Below are 15,755 nucleotides of genomic sequence, written 5' to 3'. Positions count from 1 at the left end.
TCAGATCTTTTAATTTATGTATATTTCAGCATAAGCCAGGTAGGAGGAGGGGTGGGAGTGGGTCAGAGAAAAGATACTTCTCTGATCAAGCATTTTTTTAAAAAAAAATTGATAGTTACAAAAAAATAACAGTGATTTTAATCTGATCTTTTACATTTTGCTTTCCTCTGCTGGCTATTCCTCTGGAAAGAAATGCTGCCTTGTCATTTGCTCTAATACTGGCAATGGGATAGAAGGGAGGACTTCAGATATAACCTCAGAAAATGTCAAGGGGCACACATTTTCCCATTCCTTTTCCCATCAACCCTCTCTCAAAGGGGTCAACATAGCAGAAGAGGGAGTCACCGTATAATCAAACTCCTTCCAAAGTTAACTGAGTCTTTTGCCACATCCCGTGGCCCTAGCACAGAAGTTTGTCACACAGCTCCAGGCAGTTCATTAACTCTGCCAAACTGACCACAGACATGGTGCAAGGCCATATGAGAGGCAGGCAAGGCAGGCTTTTCCCAGCTTTGGAGGCAAGGGGTCATAAGCTGTCTGTACTCAATCATTTTATATGCAGCAGCCTCAACTGTCTTAGAAATTCATCATCAACTCTTGAATCACGTGGATAGGACTATCCTGTACTTCAGAACTCCTGGCGAGAAGAGAGTAACAATATTCTACGCCATCACTAAAAATGTAAAGGGGAATGATGCCAGCAGCCCTTGGTCCAGTGTTTCTCCGAGTGTGGTTCCAGAACCACACTTGCATTAGAAAGTCTCTGGAGGGCAAGAATCTCTATGTAATGCAGATTCCAGAGCTTCAAGAATTTCAGTCTTTAGTCAGCTCTTCAAGGAGGCTGGTGCCAATAAAATTTGAAAACCATTGTTTCCCTAGTCCAAAAGGCAGGGGAAAGGTGACACTGCAGATGAGAAAGTAAGAATTTTTATTTGCTCATTCTCCACCACGAGGGGCTAAGTGACTAAAAAGTACACCTAGTAAGGACTTGATAATTTTTCTGAACAGCTAACTCAAAATTGCAACTCTGATGGCTGTGTAGGTGTCCACAAATTGGTAGAGTTTAATCTCCTGAGCTCCTTTCGGGATCACTGCTTCGAGGTGCAAAGTATGTACTTTTGAGAGTCAGAGGATCAGGGCTTTTTGCCATCTTCCTCACACCCTGGCAAGGGCCTCATTCAGTGGGATGGATTCCACACCGTGCTGTTTGTATTCGGGCCTGGCAACACACTCAGTGGAAGGCGGCTACAGAAATATAGTCCTTGGTCTTAGCACACAGCAGGTGAGGAGCACAGAGGTTGGCTGTGTCACTGATGTGTAAGGGTTTACAACAGCATTAGAGGAATGATTTTTCTTGGGATTCCATATCCAGGCAGAGGAGGGGCCCTTAACCTGGGGCACACTATACCAGCTTTAGAGTATCTATGAATCCCTGGAAACTGTGTGCTGAATTTTGGGTACTTGCTTGGGCAACTGTCTAGTGAGAGGATGTGTAAGATTTTCCAAGGAGCATCAATGGCACACCCACACACACAAAATCAAGAACCTCTGATTTAACTAAGCGTTATTAGGACAGAAGTGAAAAGGTGCCCATGGCCTTCAAGCCAGCAGACAAGAGCAGCAACTTGGAAGCAATTTTAATAGAGGGCTTAAAAATGATGGAGCTACTCTCACATACAACCCCTCCCCACTAACTTTCACCTTTCCCCACCAACTGTAGTTCCTGATCTAACACTGTTTTCAATTTTAATATTTACAAAGTTGAAATTCTGAAAGTACATCAAGCTATCATCATGAAATTCCTCTGTCAATAAGAATCATTAGACCATGACCTTCAGGAATTAGCATGGGGTTCGGAGCCAGAAGACCTGGAGTGGATCTACCTCTGTCTTTTAGTGGTGCTGTGACCTTGGGCAAGTCACATGACCCCTCTGAGCCTCAGTATTCTCATTGGCAAAATGGCAATTATACAATTTGCCGTGATGACTCCTAGCATTAAAGTGAAAGTGCTCTGCCATCTGCTAGAAGCTCTGGTTAATAAGCTTTTGGCACTGTTACTGTTTTAACTTTTTTTTCTGTGCCATCCTCCTTCTGAAGAGAACAGCGTGGGTGTGGAGTCAAATGCTGAGAGCTAACTGGGGTTAACTTCCATTTTTTGTCTTTCTGTTTTTATCTGTTATACCAAAATGCCTGCAAAAATAACCTGCAATGTTGACCATTAACCAAAGAGTTGTGTCAACAGTCCAGGGACTGGCCATGACAATGAAAACCAGAACTAAGTTCATGTGAATCAAAGAAAGAGCTTGGGTGATGGGGTATGGGGAAGGGATCATGCACTCTGGGGCAAGCACGGGTCCAAACTGACAGGCAGAAAACGTGCTTCATCCATATCCTGTTTTGGCACTTGGGCTGTCACCCCCAACCCAAACCATCAGGGAAGCCAACTACCAGGAATGAATGTTTAAAATGGAGACTCAAGGATGCTAACCTTTTCCTTTGCAGAAGTGCAAGCTGCTCCAGAATCTTCAACCTTGACCCACTGATGGTGAAAGAGACTCAAGACTGGGAGAAAAAAGTCATTGCACAATCTTGCATGGCATGAATATCAACAGGTACAGTGAATTCCAAAAGGCTAAAATATCAGGGGTCAAATATTTTGAACTTGGCCTTCCAAGTTTCTCTTTGACATGTATGCCAGCCATGTTTGTATCTGCCTTTCACACCATAGCCCAGCCTAATACTCCAGATCAGTCAATTATCATTCCAATATACACTCCTTGCTGAAGCATACACATATACACCTTTCTGAAGCCCCATAATCAATACACCTAAGTCATCTGTTTAGATACAAGCTCCAAATCATCTTTGCCCTTCTGCAAATAACATCCTACCAGGTTGAAGGATTTTAAATCACTGCCATCATCAGATATCTATCAGGGCTCCCCATGAGTATGTAATTCTTTAGGATTTTTATCGTTTAAGTAAAATTAGTGCGTAGTGTCAACAAGTGACTTTTTAAAAATTTTATTTATTTATTATTTTTGGCTGCGTTGGGTTTTCGTTGTTGTGCGCGGGCTTTCTCTAGTTGCAGTCAGCGGGGGTTACTCTTTGTTGTGGTGCACAGGCTTCTTATTGCGGTGGCTTCTCTTGTTGCAGAGCACGGGCTCTAGGTGCATGGGCTTCAGTAGTTGCAGCACACAGGCTCAGTAGTTGTGGCTCACAGGCTCCAGAGCGCAGGCTCAGTAGTTGTGGCACACGGGCTTAGTTGCTCCGCGGCATGTGGGATCTTCCCAGACCAGGGCTCGAACCCGTGTCCCCTGCATTGGCAGGCGGATTCTTAAACAATTCGCCACCAGGGAAGTCGCCTCAACAAGTGACTTTATTAACTCCTTTACTTCACTTATTATCTTGCAAAGATGTTAGCCTTGGATATCTCAGACATGTTGAGAACTAATTATTAAATGAAAGTGAATACCTATTACACTTTTTAGATATTAAATTGTATCAAGAACCTGTATCAGGAAGATTACTTTTGATGGTCTGTTCAAGAGAGCTCCCTGTTGGATTCTTCTTTGGATTCAGCAGTGAATACGCTCAGAACATACAACTCATTCTAGAGTCTATTTTAGGATTAGTTAGCAACTGGACAAGGAAGAGGTTCTATGCTAGTCACTGACCACTGACATAGGAATACACACTTCTGATGACCTACATCAGCAGGAAGAGAGATGAGGATGCTGACATCTATCAGAAAGGCAACATAAAATGCCAAGGAGTGACGTGCCCAGCTGGTCTTCTTCTGAGATGAAAGAGAAGATTCCTGAGGCCATATGCCTAACACAATTTTCTCTCAGCTTCAAATCTAGGGATCAGGTTAGCTCTAATCCTGGAACACATGTTTTACCATGGTGGTTTTTTTTAAAGATTTATTTTTATTTATTTTGGCTGCGCCGGATCTTAGTTACGGCACACGGGATCTTTTAGTTGCAGCATGCGGACTTCTTAGTTGCAGCATGCATGCAGGATCTAGTTCCTCGACCAGGGATTGAACCCGGGACTCCTGCACTGGGAGCATGGAGTCTTACTCACTGGACCACCAGGGAAGTCCCTACCATGGTGTTTATCAAATGCCATTTAAACTTGGGATTCAACTACAGTTAAATGGTAACATTCCTGTGCTGAGGATACATCATCTCAGACAGGCGGAGTTCTCTTTCTCTGCTTCTTTAAAAAAAAAAAAAGTTATGCTGTACATCTGAAACTAATATAATGTATGTCAATTACATCTCAATTAAAAAGAGAAGGGAAATAAAAAAAACTAGCTCTTTCATCCAAAAATATCTATGTATCTGAAAAAGCCAAGTGGACCACACTAACAGCTGTGAGAGTGAGCATCTGAGAGAAGCACGAGCCCAAGGGCCCTGGGTGGACTGGAGAGGTGGGCAAACTGCAGGCTTTGGGGAGGCCTTTTCTTTTTTTCTCTTTTATAAATTTATTTATTTATTTGTTTTATTTTTGGCTGTGTTGGGTCTTCGTTGCTGCGCGTGGGCTTTCTCTAGTTGCGGCGAGCGGGGGCTACTCTTCGTTGTGGTACATGGGCTTCTCACTGCGGTGGCTTCTCTTGTTGCAGAGCACAGGCTCTAGGCGCAGGCTTCAGTAGTTGTGGCTCGTGGGCTCTAGAGCTCAGGCTCAGTAGTTGTGGCGCACGGGCTTAGTTGCTCCGCGGCATGTGGGATCTTCCCACACCAGGGCTCGAACCCGTGTCCCCTGCATTGGCAGGCGGATTCTTACCCACTGCGCCATCAGGGAAGTCCCGAGGGAGGCCTCTTCTGAGCTGCTGCCAGAAAGGGGAGCTGGTCAGATCCTGTCCAAACTTCTTTGGCTCACAGGAACAGCTGTTCAGAGACTACCACACAGACCTTCTAGCAACTCCCAAGTGGACTGGAGCACATGGGAAACGGCCGAGGCCCAGGTGAGGATGTGCTCTCACCCTAGCCCCACCCAAACTCATAATCTACACAGAACCCTTTGAGACAGAATGTCTCGGACCATGGATGGACCTAGAGATTCTCATACAGAGTGAAGTAAGTCAGAAAGAGAAAAACAAATATCATACATTAACGCATATATGTGGAATCTTGAAAAATGGTACAGATGAACTGGTTTTCAAGGCAGAAACAGAGACACAAATGTAGAGAACAAATGTATGGACACTAAGGGGGGAAAACGGGGCCGGGGGGGAGGGGGGATGGGGGGATGAATTGGGAGATTGGGATTCACATATATACACTAATATGTATAAAATAGATAACTAGTAAGAACCTGCTGTATAAAAAAATAAATTAAATTAAAAAAAAAGAATGTCTCGGACATTGTAACACTTCACTTAAAAGCAAAACAAATGACATTTCCTTGAAGCCTACAATTTTGTCATCTTCAATCTTTGTAAGTTTTACAAAAGGGGGGGTCGGTGGCAATTCAGCCTCAAACTAGACCCTCTTCTGCTCTGGAATCACCAGTATCCCCGCTGGTGAACATTTCTGTCTCTTGGCAAGCTGCCCCAAAATAAAAAAAAAAATTATTCCCAACCCAGCCACTCACTTGTTTTGTTTTAAGAGAGGTTAAAAACAAAAATACATTACCATGGAGAGGTCAAGCTAATAAAATAGTAGTCCCATTAATATACAACCAAAAGGGGAACAATTTTAACAGAGTACCATGTTGGCTAGTGGTTCTTTGAGTCAGTAATTTTCAGCAATTGTTTTTTAATCCAAGGGTAGGGAGGAAAGTAAAATTAAGAAGGATTTTATTTACTGAAAGATAGTTCCTGATCAAAAAAAAAAAAGGTTATGAAGAACCTAGGGGCAGGACAGGAATAATGACGCAGATGTAGAGAATGGACTTGAGGACACGGGGAGGGGGAAGGGTAAGCTGGGACGAAGTGAGAGAGTGGCATGGACTAATATACACTACCAAACGTAAAATAGATAGCTAGCGGGAAGCAGCCACATAGCACAGGGAGATCAGCTTGGTGCTTTGTGACCACCTAGAGGGGTGGGATAGGGAGGGTGGGAAGGAGACGCAAGAGGGAGGAGACATGGGGATATATGTACATGTATAGCTGATTCACTTTGTTATAAAGCAGAAACTAACACACCATTGTAAAGCAATTATACTCCAATAAAGATGCTTAAAAAAAAAAAAAGATAGTTCCTGTTCCCAAACACTGTTTTTCACAGAACTTAATGAGATATATATATATATTAAAAGCTGCTTTCAGATTCACAAGATGGTAGATCCAAGCTAATGTTCCCACTCTTAACTGCAAATAATACTGCCTGTATTTCAAAAGCATGAACAATATATCATCTCATTTATCTCCAAATTAACTGTGGGGTAGATAAGAATTTTATTTTTTAAAAATTTATTTTATTGAAGCATAGTTGGTTTACAATGTTGTGTTATTTTCTGGTGTACAGCAAAGTGATTCAGTTATACATACATATAATAGTTTGCACCTGCTAACCCCCAATCCATCCCTCCCCCACCTCCCTCCCCACCTTGGCAACCACAGTCTGTTCTCTCTGTCTGTGAGTCTTCTTCTGTTTCATAGATAAGTTCACTTGTGTCATATTTTAGATTCCACATATAAGCGATATCATATGGTATTTGCCTTTCTCTTTCTGACTTACTTCACTTAGTATGATAATCTCTAGGTCCATCCATGTTGCTGCAAATGGCATTATTTCATTCTTTTTTATGGCTGAGTAGTATTCCATTGTCTGTATGTATATGTGTGTGTGTATACACACACACACACACACACACACACCCCCAAATCCATTTAGGTTGTTTCCATGTTAGATAAGAATTTTATAAAAGTAGAATTTGAGTTCAGAAAAGTTAAGTGAGTTACCCAAAATCACCATGTTCTTAAGTGGCAGAATAAAGCCTAAAACCCTATTGTCTAATATAACAGCCACCATCCACATATGACTACTTAAATTTAAATTAATTAAAATTAAATTAAATTAAATTAAAAATTCAGCTCTTCACTCAAGCCAGCCACATTTAAGCACTCAATAGCACATGTGACTAGTGGCTAGTGTTATAGAATATTTCTATCATCACTGAAAGTGCTATTGGACAGGGCTGGTATAAAGGCTAGTTCTTTTGAATTCATGGTAACATGGGGGAAAAGATGCCATGGCACCTCAGTATTTAATAAAGACGGACTGAGAGTGACAAAGTTAAACCATAGCCTCTTTCTCATTACAAGAAATTCTGAGGTCTGAGGAGGTTGGTTTACCTTCTCAGGGGTTAAGAACACCAAAAGTTACATTTAAAAGAGCTTCACCAAAATAGATTTTTATCCATATGTACTCAGGAAAGAGAATCTTGAAACTCAGTTTGTACATTTAATCAAGAATAATATAAGAAATAATTCCCAGGTTACAAATAGCAAAAATATTATTATTAAGAATTTTAGCTACAGAGGAAAACAGATCACAATAATTAATCCTGACACTTCCAGCCATTAAATAACCTTCTGTCAGAGTTTAGAAGAAATTTCTTGTTGGTGCAGAGACTGCTACAGTCAGATGAACAGGAGATTTTCGGCTAACGTGGGGCCGGTAAAATGACAGCTTAGATTAGCTACCAGTGCTGCAACTGGGCCGCACTGTCTCTGTGTAGCACTTGGCTAATGCCAACAGCTGAAGCGTGACAAAGGGATCAAACCGTAGAATTGAAGGGCCGGGGAATCAAGATGTGGTGACGTTTATTAAAAATAGAGCTGCGGGAACTCCATTACACGAGGACATTTTTTTTCCAGTTTCAGGGTGAGAACACAGGGCCTACTAGCAGATATATAAATCAGTCAAAACTAGCTGGCCAACTGGCTCACTTTCTCACTCAGCAACATGTCTGAGGGCCTCTCGGGGGCCAGGCAGTTTGAGAGGCCTCTGGATTGACAGTGGCTGCCCTCTCTGAGTTGTGTTGCCCTCACACCCTTCGGATTTTCCCAACCACTGAGAAGTAAGTGTCACCAATGGCAGTGGCTGAGTGCACAGAAACACCATTTAAAATGAAAAAAACAAGCTCACCCAAGAAACGGAGAAAGATCCTTAATCTACTGGACAAACATAATGATTTCCTCATGTTTGCCAAGGTTTTCCTACTACATGCACATGGGGCAATAATGGACTGGTAAGGGGTAACTGGAGCATTAGAAATATGCTACTCTCTGCTTTTTCTCAAGGATTCACAATGGAATAACAAAAGGTTGAGAGGGAACAGACAAATGAGATTCTTCTCTCATATCTAGAAAGATTATAGGAGACTTTTTTCTCATTTGTTTGGGTCAGGAGAACTTCCAGGTTTTCCTTTAAAAGGTTATTCCTCTGCAGCAGCTCTCATTGCCAGAATGTTTTTCTTAATTTTCACCTCAACCTTATGGCTTGTACACTTTAAATGTCACAGAGAAAGGCTGTGGGGAAAGCTCTGTTTGAGAACAAAGTGTACCACACATGACCCACCTCTTCTATGAATCTTCATCCTAGATACAGCAGCATTCCTTAATCCTGTACTTAAACACCAGCTTCCTATCTGTGCCATCTCTCCTCTCCCTCAAGATATGCAGAGCTTTAGACATCATTAAAGAAAGCTAAGGGCCTGGAATATGTAATCCTTTTCTATCTGGCACTCTGCATTTGGTAGGGTTTAAGTAGTGTTAAATTCGAGACAAATGTTTACATGATGAGAAAGAAGGATTCTGGGAAATGATCCTATTTAAAAACACATCGGGCTTCCCTGGTGGCGCAGTGGTTGAGAGTCTGCCTGCCAATGCGGGGGACATGGGTTCGAGCCCTGGTCTGGGAGGATCCCGCATGCCGCGTAGCAGCTGGGCCCGTGAGCCACAACTGCTGAGCCTGCGCGTCTGGAGCCTGTGCTCCGCAACAAGAGAGGCCGCGACAGTGAGAGGCCCGCGCACCGCGATGAAGAGTGGCCCCTGCTCGCCGCAGCTGGAGAAAGCCCTCGCGCAGAAACGAAGACCCAGCACAGCCATAAATAAATACATTAATTTAAAAAAACCAAAAAACAAAAAAAACACATCAGAAACCAACTTCTATATCCCATAGTTTAGATGCCATGAACAGAGCATATCAAGTAGCAGAAAGAGCTGTATGCAAATTGAGGGATTCTTCAATCCCCTGAATTCTATGGGAAGGCCATAGCCCAACTTTGAACAATATGCAAAAACATGAATGACCCTGACAGCAAGGTAGCTACTGAAAACATCATGTCCTACAGATATGATGTCAGAACTGGAAGCCAGCCACACATGGGAGCTGCATGTGAGTGTTCTCTGAAACGAGGTGGGTGGGTTCTTCCTAGAGCTACAAAAAGACTGGGATGAGAAGAATTTGATAAGAGATATTATCAGAAATGATGAGGCAGAATACAGCCATGACTACACTGCTCCTTTCCTCTGGTTTGAAGGTCCTAATTACTTCCTAAGTTGTACAACAAACTTAAACATAAAGGCACTTTTCAGAAACTCCTCAGGCCAGCAAGATGGAAATCAAAATGGGCACTTCAAACCAGATGTTATCTTTTCAGGTCTCCAAATCTCCAATAATAAACAAACGGCTGATCAATTATGATTTGCCCCCAGCACTACTCATATTTTTTTTGAAAGACATGAGTGAAGGGTGAGATGTGGAAATGCTGGGGATGTCAGGGAGGCAGAGAATGTTGGAGACTATAATGGGAGCTGGGGTAGCGGCGAGGGGCTGTGGTGAGGAAGCGGTGTTACTCAGAGGGTGAGGGGCTGGGGAAAAAAAGAGCCTCATCTTTGGGAACTCAGGGCCCTATCTGCATATCAGCAGGCATGCTGATGAGCAGGGAACTTCACACCTGAAACTCTTCCCAGGCCTCAACACTCTCTCTCATAATCTAAGAGTTTGCTTCCTACTTTCTTCACTAGAAAAGCTGGAAACCAAACTGTGCCCATAGTTGAAGGTGGCTTGTTGTATGAGGGAAGATGCAATATTCTCACAGAAGCAGGGCATTTCTATTCCTATAAGAAGGTCAATTATTCTCACTTCACAGATACAAAGAACCACCCAAAGCACATAATTAGATATTCAGAATATTTTAGAACCTGGGCTCCTGACAGAACAGGAGTGTTGTTTCAAATTCCATGCCCAGAATTCCAACAAGTTTGCAATAGAGTGGTATCTGTGTCTGTCTTTCATCCTCTCCCTCTCTCTTTCTTTCTCACACACACTCGCACACACGGATGCGCGGGCGCGCGTGCGCGCACACACACACACACACACACACACACATTCCACTTTACAAATGGCTGTCTTCATTCATTCATTCATTCAGTACCAGGTACTGGGGACAGAAATATAAATAAGATACTTTCTCAAGGAGCTCACAGTCTAAATGGAGAGACAAACATATAAGCAGATAACTGCAATACTCAAGCATCATTTGTCTTAACAACACAGAATACTGTAAGAAATGCTAAGCAAGGAGACTGTATACAATAAATCTTACTAAACAGTTATCTCCAGTAGCCCCTGGTATCAAATGAAAGGCAGCAAGAAGAATGCAAGGCACTCATCCTCCGTGTGGCTTTTGGATCCTGAGAAGCAGCACTAGGCTCTCAGAACTAGCACCGTAATTAGAGTCAGCACCCCACAGGTCAAGGCTGAACTGCTCTTCATCTTGTGTACGGGCAAATCTTACTACCCAGATCAACTGTTAAATGTCTTGAGGGCAAGTCCCATGCCTTACATTTCTTTAATCTCTAGAGCACCTAGGACTACCCCAGGCAAAAAGTAGACACTAAACGCATGATGTCTTGGTGAAAGGCACGAGTAGATGTGACGCTGGGTAACTTGTTCCTCTACAAGGTTTGTATATAGATTGGCGGATCTGGAGTGTTTTGTAAAGCACAACACCGCCCTACCTGATCACATTAACTGATCCACACTTTAAAGATGGGGAGTCCTTCACGGAAGGCCAGAGAAGAAGACGGCATGTGGGTAAATTGTTTGGTAGTTAACAGCAATTTTAAAAAAGATATAAATTTGAGACTTAAGTTTTCTGGCTGACACTTAGGACAGAAATAGACCTCAGACTCCTTATACTTGCTATGAAGTTCTAGCTCTTAGACATGGACCTGGTATTACCACGATGTAAATCAAATCCCATCTTCACTTGCTTAAAAGCCTTCAATGGCTTTCCATTGTCGTTAAAACAGAACTTACCTCCTCCTCGTGGTTGACAAGGCTCTCATTCTGGCTCCGCCCACCTTGCCAATCTTAACTGGCCCCTACTCTCTCCTCACTTACCAGGCCCAGCCACAATGGCTTCCTTGATGTTTGCAAACATGCCAGGCTCTTAAATGCACTAGGCCTTTACACTTGCTTTTCCTTCTTCCTGGGCCCTCTTCCTGCTTCTGAATGACTGACTCCATCATATCCTTCAGATCTCAGCTCAAATATTTCCTCCTCAAGAAGGTCTTTCTTGACCAACTTTTCCAAAGTGATTCCATCTCATTCCTATTATTTGTTAATATACCAACCAGTTAATTTACTTCATAGCATTTACCATGTTTTGAAATAATTGTGTTTGTCTCCCTGTTTATTATATTATCAGTCTTCTAAGTACAAAACTCCTGAGAGAAGGAGTTGAACTTATCTTGCTGTATCAACAGGCACACACTAGGTACTCAAATATTTTGAATGAATGAGTGAATGAGAATTAGGAAAGTACAGTAGCAGTAGGTTAGTAGGCATTGAGTTAAGGTGAAAAACATCAGTTCTCCCACTATGACGCTAGAAGTTGTTGTATGATATATAAATTTTTACTTCATTAGGGTGTGTCCAAGTAGCAGTAACACATAAAGATAAAAGAAATGAGAGGGAGAGCCTAACTCTCTGCTGATGACTTAAAAAGAAATGTCAAAAAAAGCAAAATTTTGCTGGCTTCAGCTTCCACTCATTTTATAAGGCTATTGGTATTAAAAGCAAATTTTCTTACTTCTAACAGATTCCAAGGTTGGCTTTATTTCTCCCAAGTGATGCAGTTCTGCACCAAGCCCAGCCCTGCGATACCCCCATCAATGACTCCATTCAGGCACACTCATCCCCATGCCAGCCTTAGGGTATATCTGAGGCTCTCACTCTAAATAAAACTGGGGTTGACTCAGAATACTAGGTGGAAAAGGGCTGTCTCTTCCCAAGCACCCGAACACTAAGGCAAAACACATGTGAGAAGTGTTCTTCCTCACAGTACCCCAGCTCAAGATCTGTTCCTCCTATAAAGGGAAGTATAATAGAGCGTAGAAACCCTTTTAAACGTGCAGTTCAGAAGCTGAGGATGATTCAATGGTACCGTTAAACCTAACGCTGTTTGTTTCACTGAACTTGATCAATTAGGGCTGTTCTCTTAACTATCACTGATTGAGAGGCCTTGAACTTGGAAAAGCATGACAAAGAAAGGAGTGAAAAATGAACCCCGTAGGCCTTGTTTTCTGTTAGACGCTCCCCGTGGCATACTGGGTACACACAGCGCATCCTAAAAGCAACTCTATCAAGTGCTGAGAGGGGGAGAGAGAGTGGTACTTACGCGGCATGATCCCTTGGCTCACCAGTTCCTCCCGCGTCCGGCGCTGCTGGAGCTTCAACTGCAGCACTGCATGGCAGCAAAGAGAGAGGGGAGATCAAGGCTCAGTCGGGCATTCCACCACAGAAGACACATTTTCAAATGCAAAGAAAGCCTCGAAACAGAAGGGTGTAGTGTGAAAGAAGGATCCCCTTTAATTGTGACTGTAATTGCAGAAGTGGCCTGATACAGCACGGTTTCCGTATTCTGCTGTGGGCGGCGAGAGGAAGTTGCAAAGGGTCTTGCTGGGTGATAACAATCCACAAAGTACCAAAGTCTTGCCTCTTGCTCAAAACCTTCTACAACACTGTGTCCTCCTCCAAGACGAAAAAAACACGAATTCTTAACTCAAAGAAAACATAATGAGGACCACCGCACAGCAGAAAAAGCTTTCTAGATGTTCTACACCTTCTTTCTGGTAGCAAATGTTTACCACCATAAGTATAGCGAGTGATCGATCAGGAAGTATTGGTTATTTGTAAAATCTTTTCTTTTGTATCTAAAAATTATACCTATTTTCAGCAAGCAATGGATTTCCGTGGACCAGAAAATATTTTGCCATTAAGATAACTCTTCTCTGCCTCTTCCTCTTCACTTAGAGCCTTTTTCTGTTGACATGAAACAACAAAGCTAGGTGATTCAAAGCACATCCGGACTAAGGGAGGGTGATGGGTGTTTCTCCTATTTCTACTCTGGCAACACCACTTGATATAACAAGTTAATAGGATTTTTTTTTTTTTTAAGTAAAAAGCCAATTATCCCTATTTCAAATGCCAGTGAAACCTAAAGGGTATTACCACTGCACACCATACAGAATGACAAAGGCACAGCCTCCATTCAGAGACTAAGTGAGAAAATGTCCAGAAAAGGAGGGTTAAGAGGATCTCACGGGTCAAGGGAAGTTCCCTTATATGATAAGTTTTCAATTATAAGGTCCCTGCAAGCCACATCTGAGGGGGACCTGTATCTATTAGGAACCATATTACCCTAATGTCTGTCTTTTCCATCCACAAAGCAGTTTTTAAGAAGGTCTCCAAAAACTGCAGAACCGTAACTAGTCTCTCCTGACTATATCTCAAATTCAGCAGGTCCAAAACCTATCTTTTCCCCCCAAAACCTAACCTACTTCCCATCCTTTTTCTCTTTAATGGTATCACTATCCTCTTCCCCAGTACTAATACTAAAACTTCTGAGCCAACTTCAACTCTGCCACCTGCTTACGCTCCTATTTTATCAAGTTTACCACGTTTCCTCGTGTTGCAGTGACAGCACTGTGTCTCGCCCACTCTCAGTCACCCGATCAAGATTGTCCAATTACTCTTCCTCCAGTACCATGAACTTTCCCAACTCCTTATTCACTTCACCTGGAAATGCCCACCTCTTCACCTGACCTTCCCAACTCACTCCTCCCAGCACTGAGAATTATTCCAGGCCTCCTGTGAGCTACCTTTTATCTGTTATAAAAAGTAGAGTGATATTTTGCCCTGTGTAATACTTACCCTCTGAATAAATCTTCTCTCTCCTACCAGTTTATAAACTCCTGGGGGGGGGGGCAGGGAATATATCTTACTAATCTATGAACCACCCCCCAACAGCACTTAATACACAGTAAGCATTTAACAATTGTTTCTTAAACTGAACTGGATCTCTAAATGATGATACATACAGCCTGAGAAATCTAATCAGGAGGGTATTATTATTATTTACAAATTAACACTGTTAAAAATAAAGACAGCCTTGCAGAATAAAATATAAAAGCAGCAACAGCCACACTAATAGCTAACATTTATAGAACATGTGCTCTGTGCCAGATACTGTCCTACATTCTTTCATGTTTTAACTCACTTAATCTTCATAACTTCCCTACGGAAAGAATAGGTATTACTATCTTACAGGTAAGGAAAATGAGGCCCAGAAAGATTAAGTAGGTTACCTAAGGTGATCTACTAATAAGAGGTACAACAGGTTTTGAACCCAAGCATTCTGATTCCAGAACCTGGGCTCCTTACTTCTCTGCTTCTCCAGGGTCTTTTGGAAGCCTGTGCTGCCGAGATAAACAGGCATGGAGTATGATCACCTGGGTTCATTCTGTGGTAAGACAAAGGGGATGAGGGAAAGGGATGGTTCAGGCCGGGGTCAAAGAAGTTTGGGTGATCAGTTTCAGTAAAATAAATTTAATCTAAGAACTTGATTTCAGAATAAATTACAGATCAACAGCAGTAGTAATAATAAAATAAAATTATAATAGGAGACATTGAGTGTTGCTATGTGTCAGCCCTATGTTAAGTGACTGACATGCTTTTCACTTGTTTAATTAAAAAAAAAAAGCCCTCTTTTTTACGTCGGGACTTGGGAGCTGCTCTGTGGTGCTTGGAACAATGGCTTTCTGTGTAATGGAACTGTTATGTGGAGAGGCTAAGATGCAAAGGAAAGTTCCAAATCATATGGGAGAATGTTTGCTGGAAAATGACTTGGTTAAAACCTGACAATCCTACCAGCATCCTGCAGGTTGATGAATACTAATGAAGCTATGTATGTCACCGACTGATGAACAGCTTCATTTTAAATGAGGGGTTGCTGTCTGCCTATTGAAAGAGGCCAGTTTGCTATGAAGTTCCTAAGGTGTAAACTTTTCTGGCTAGCGCCACGAGATTTACTTGTCTGTTGTATGAAAAACTGGTGATCAGGAAAAGCTCTTCATTTTATGGACAAGGAAAGAAAACAAAACTCAAGACAGATTATTTTTTTTTAATTTTGAAATTGCATTTGTTAATAGATTTCTGAGCCAACATCAAATCTAGATTAATGCATCCATAAGATTCAAGCCATTTCTATTTAATCATGTCACTGCCCTAGAGTCATAACCTGTTATTGATACTTTCTAGCTCTGAAACTGTTTTTAATGGAAAATTCTTTTTCAGTTATCCAGCCTTGTAATTAAATAATTTTGAAGGGGGGGGGGGGGAAAGCCCTGTGGGAATAGTACAATTATTATCTCCATTTTACAGATGAGAAAACTAAGGATCAAACCTTTAAACTTTTGCCTTAGGTCAGATGGCTCAAAAGTGCTG

The 15,755-nt window shown here is 42.1% G+C and overlaps 1 protein-coding gene across 1 annotated transcript in view; it reads right to left on the bottom strand.

Annotated features, from left to right (window-relative positions):
- The window catches only part of MRTFA (myocardin related transcription factor A), a 204,282-nt gene that overhangs the window by 28,287 nt on the left and 160,240 nt on the right, over window positions 1-15,755 (bottom strand). The window contains exon 7 of the mRNA XM_061206626.1: window positions 12,649-12,714. Within this exon, the coding sequence (XP_061062609.1) occupies window positions 12,649-12,714 (66 nt within the window). The remainder of the gene's footprint in view (window positions 1-12,648; window positions 12,715-15,755) is intronic.

This window comes from Eubalaena glacialis, chromosome 11 (genome assembly GCF_028564815.1).
Source record: "Eubalaena glacialis isolate mEubGla1 chromosome 11, mEubGla1.1.hap2.+ XY, whole genome shotgun sequence".
Classification (NCBI taxonomy): domain Eukaryota; kingdom Metazoa; phylum Chordata; class Mammalia; order Artiodactyla; family Balaenidae; genus Eubalaena; species Eubalaena glacialis.
This window is presented reverse-complemented; position numbering and strand designations above follow the sequence as displayed.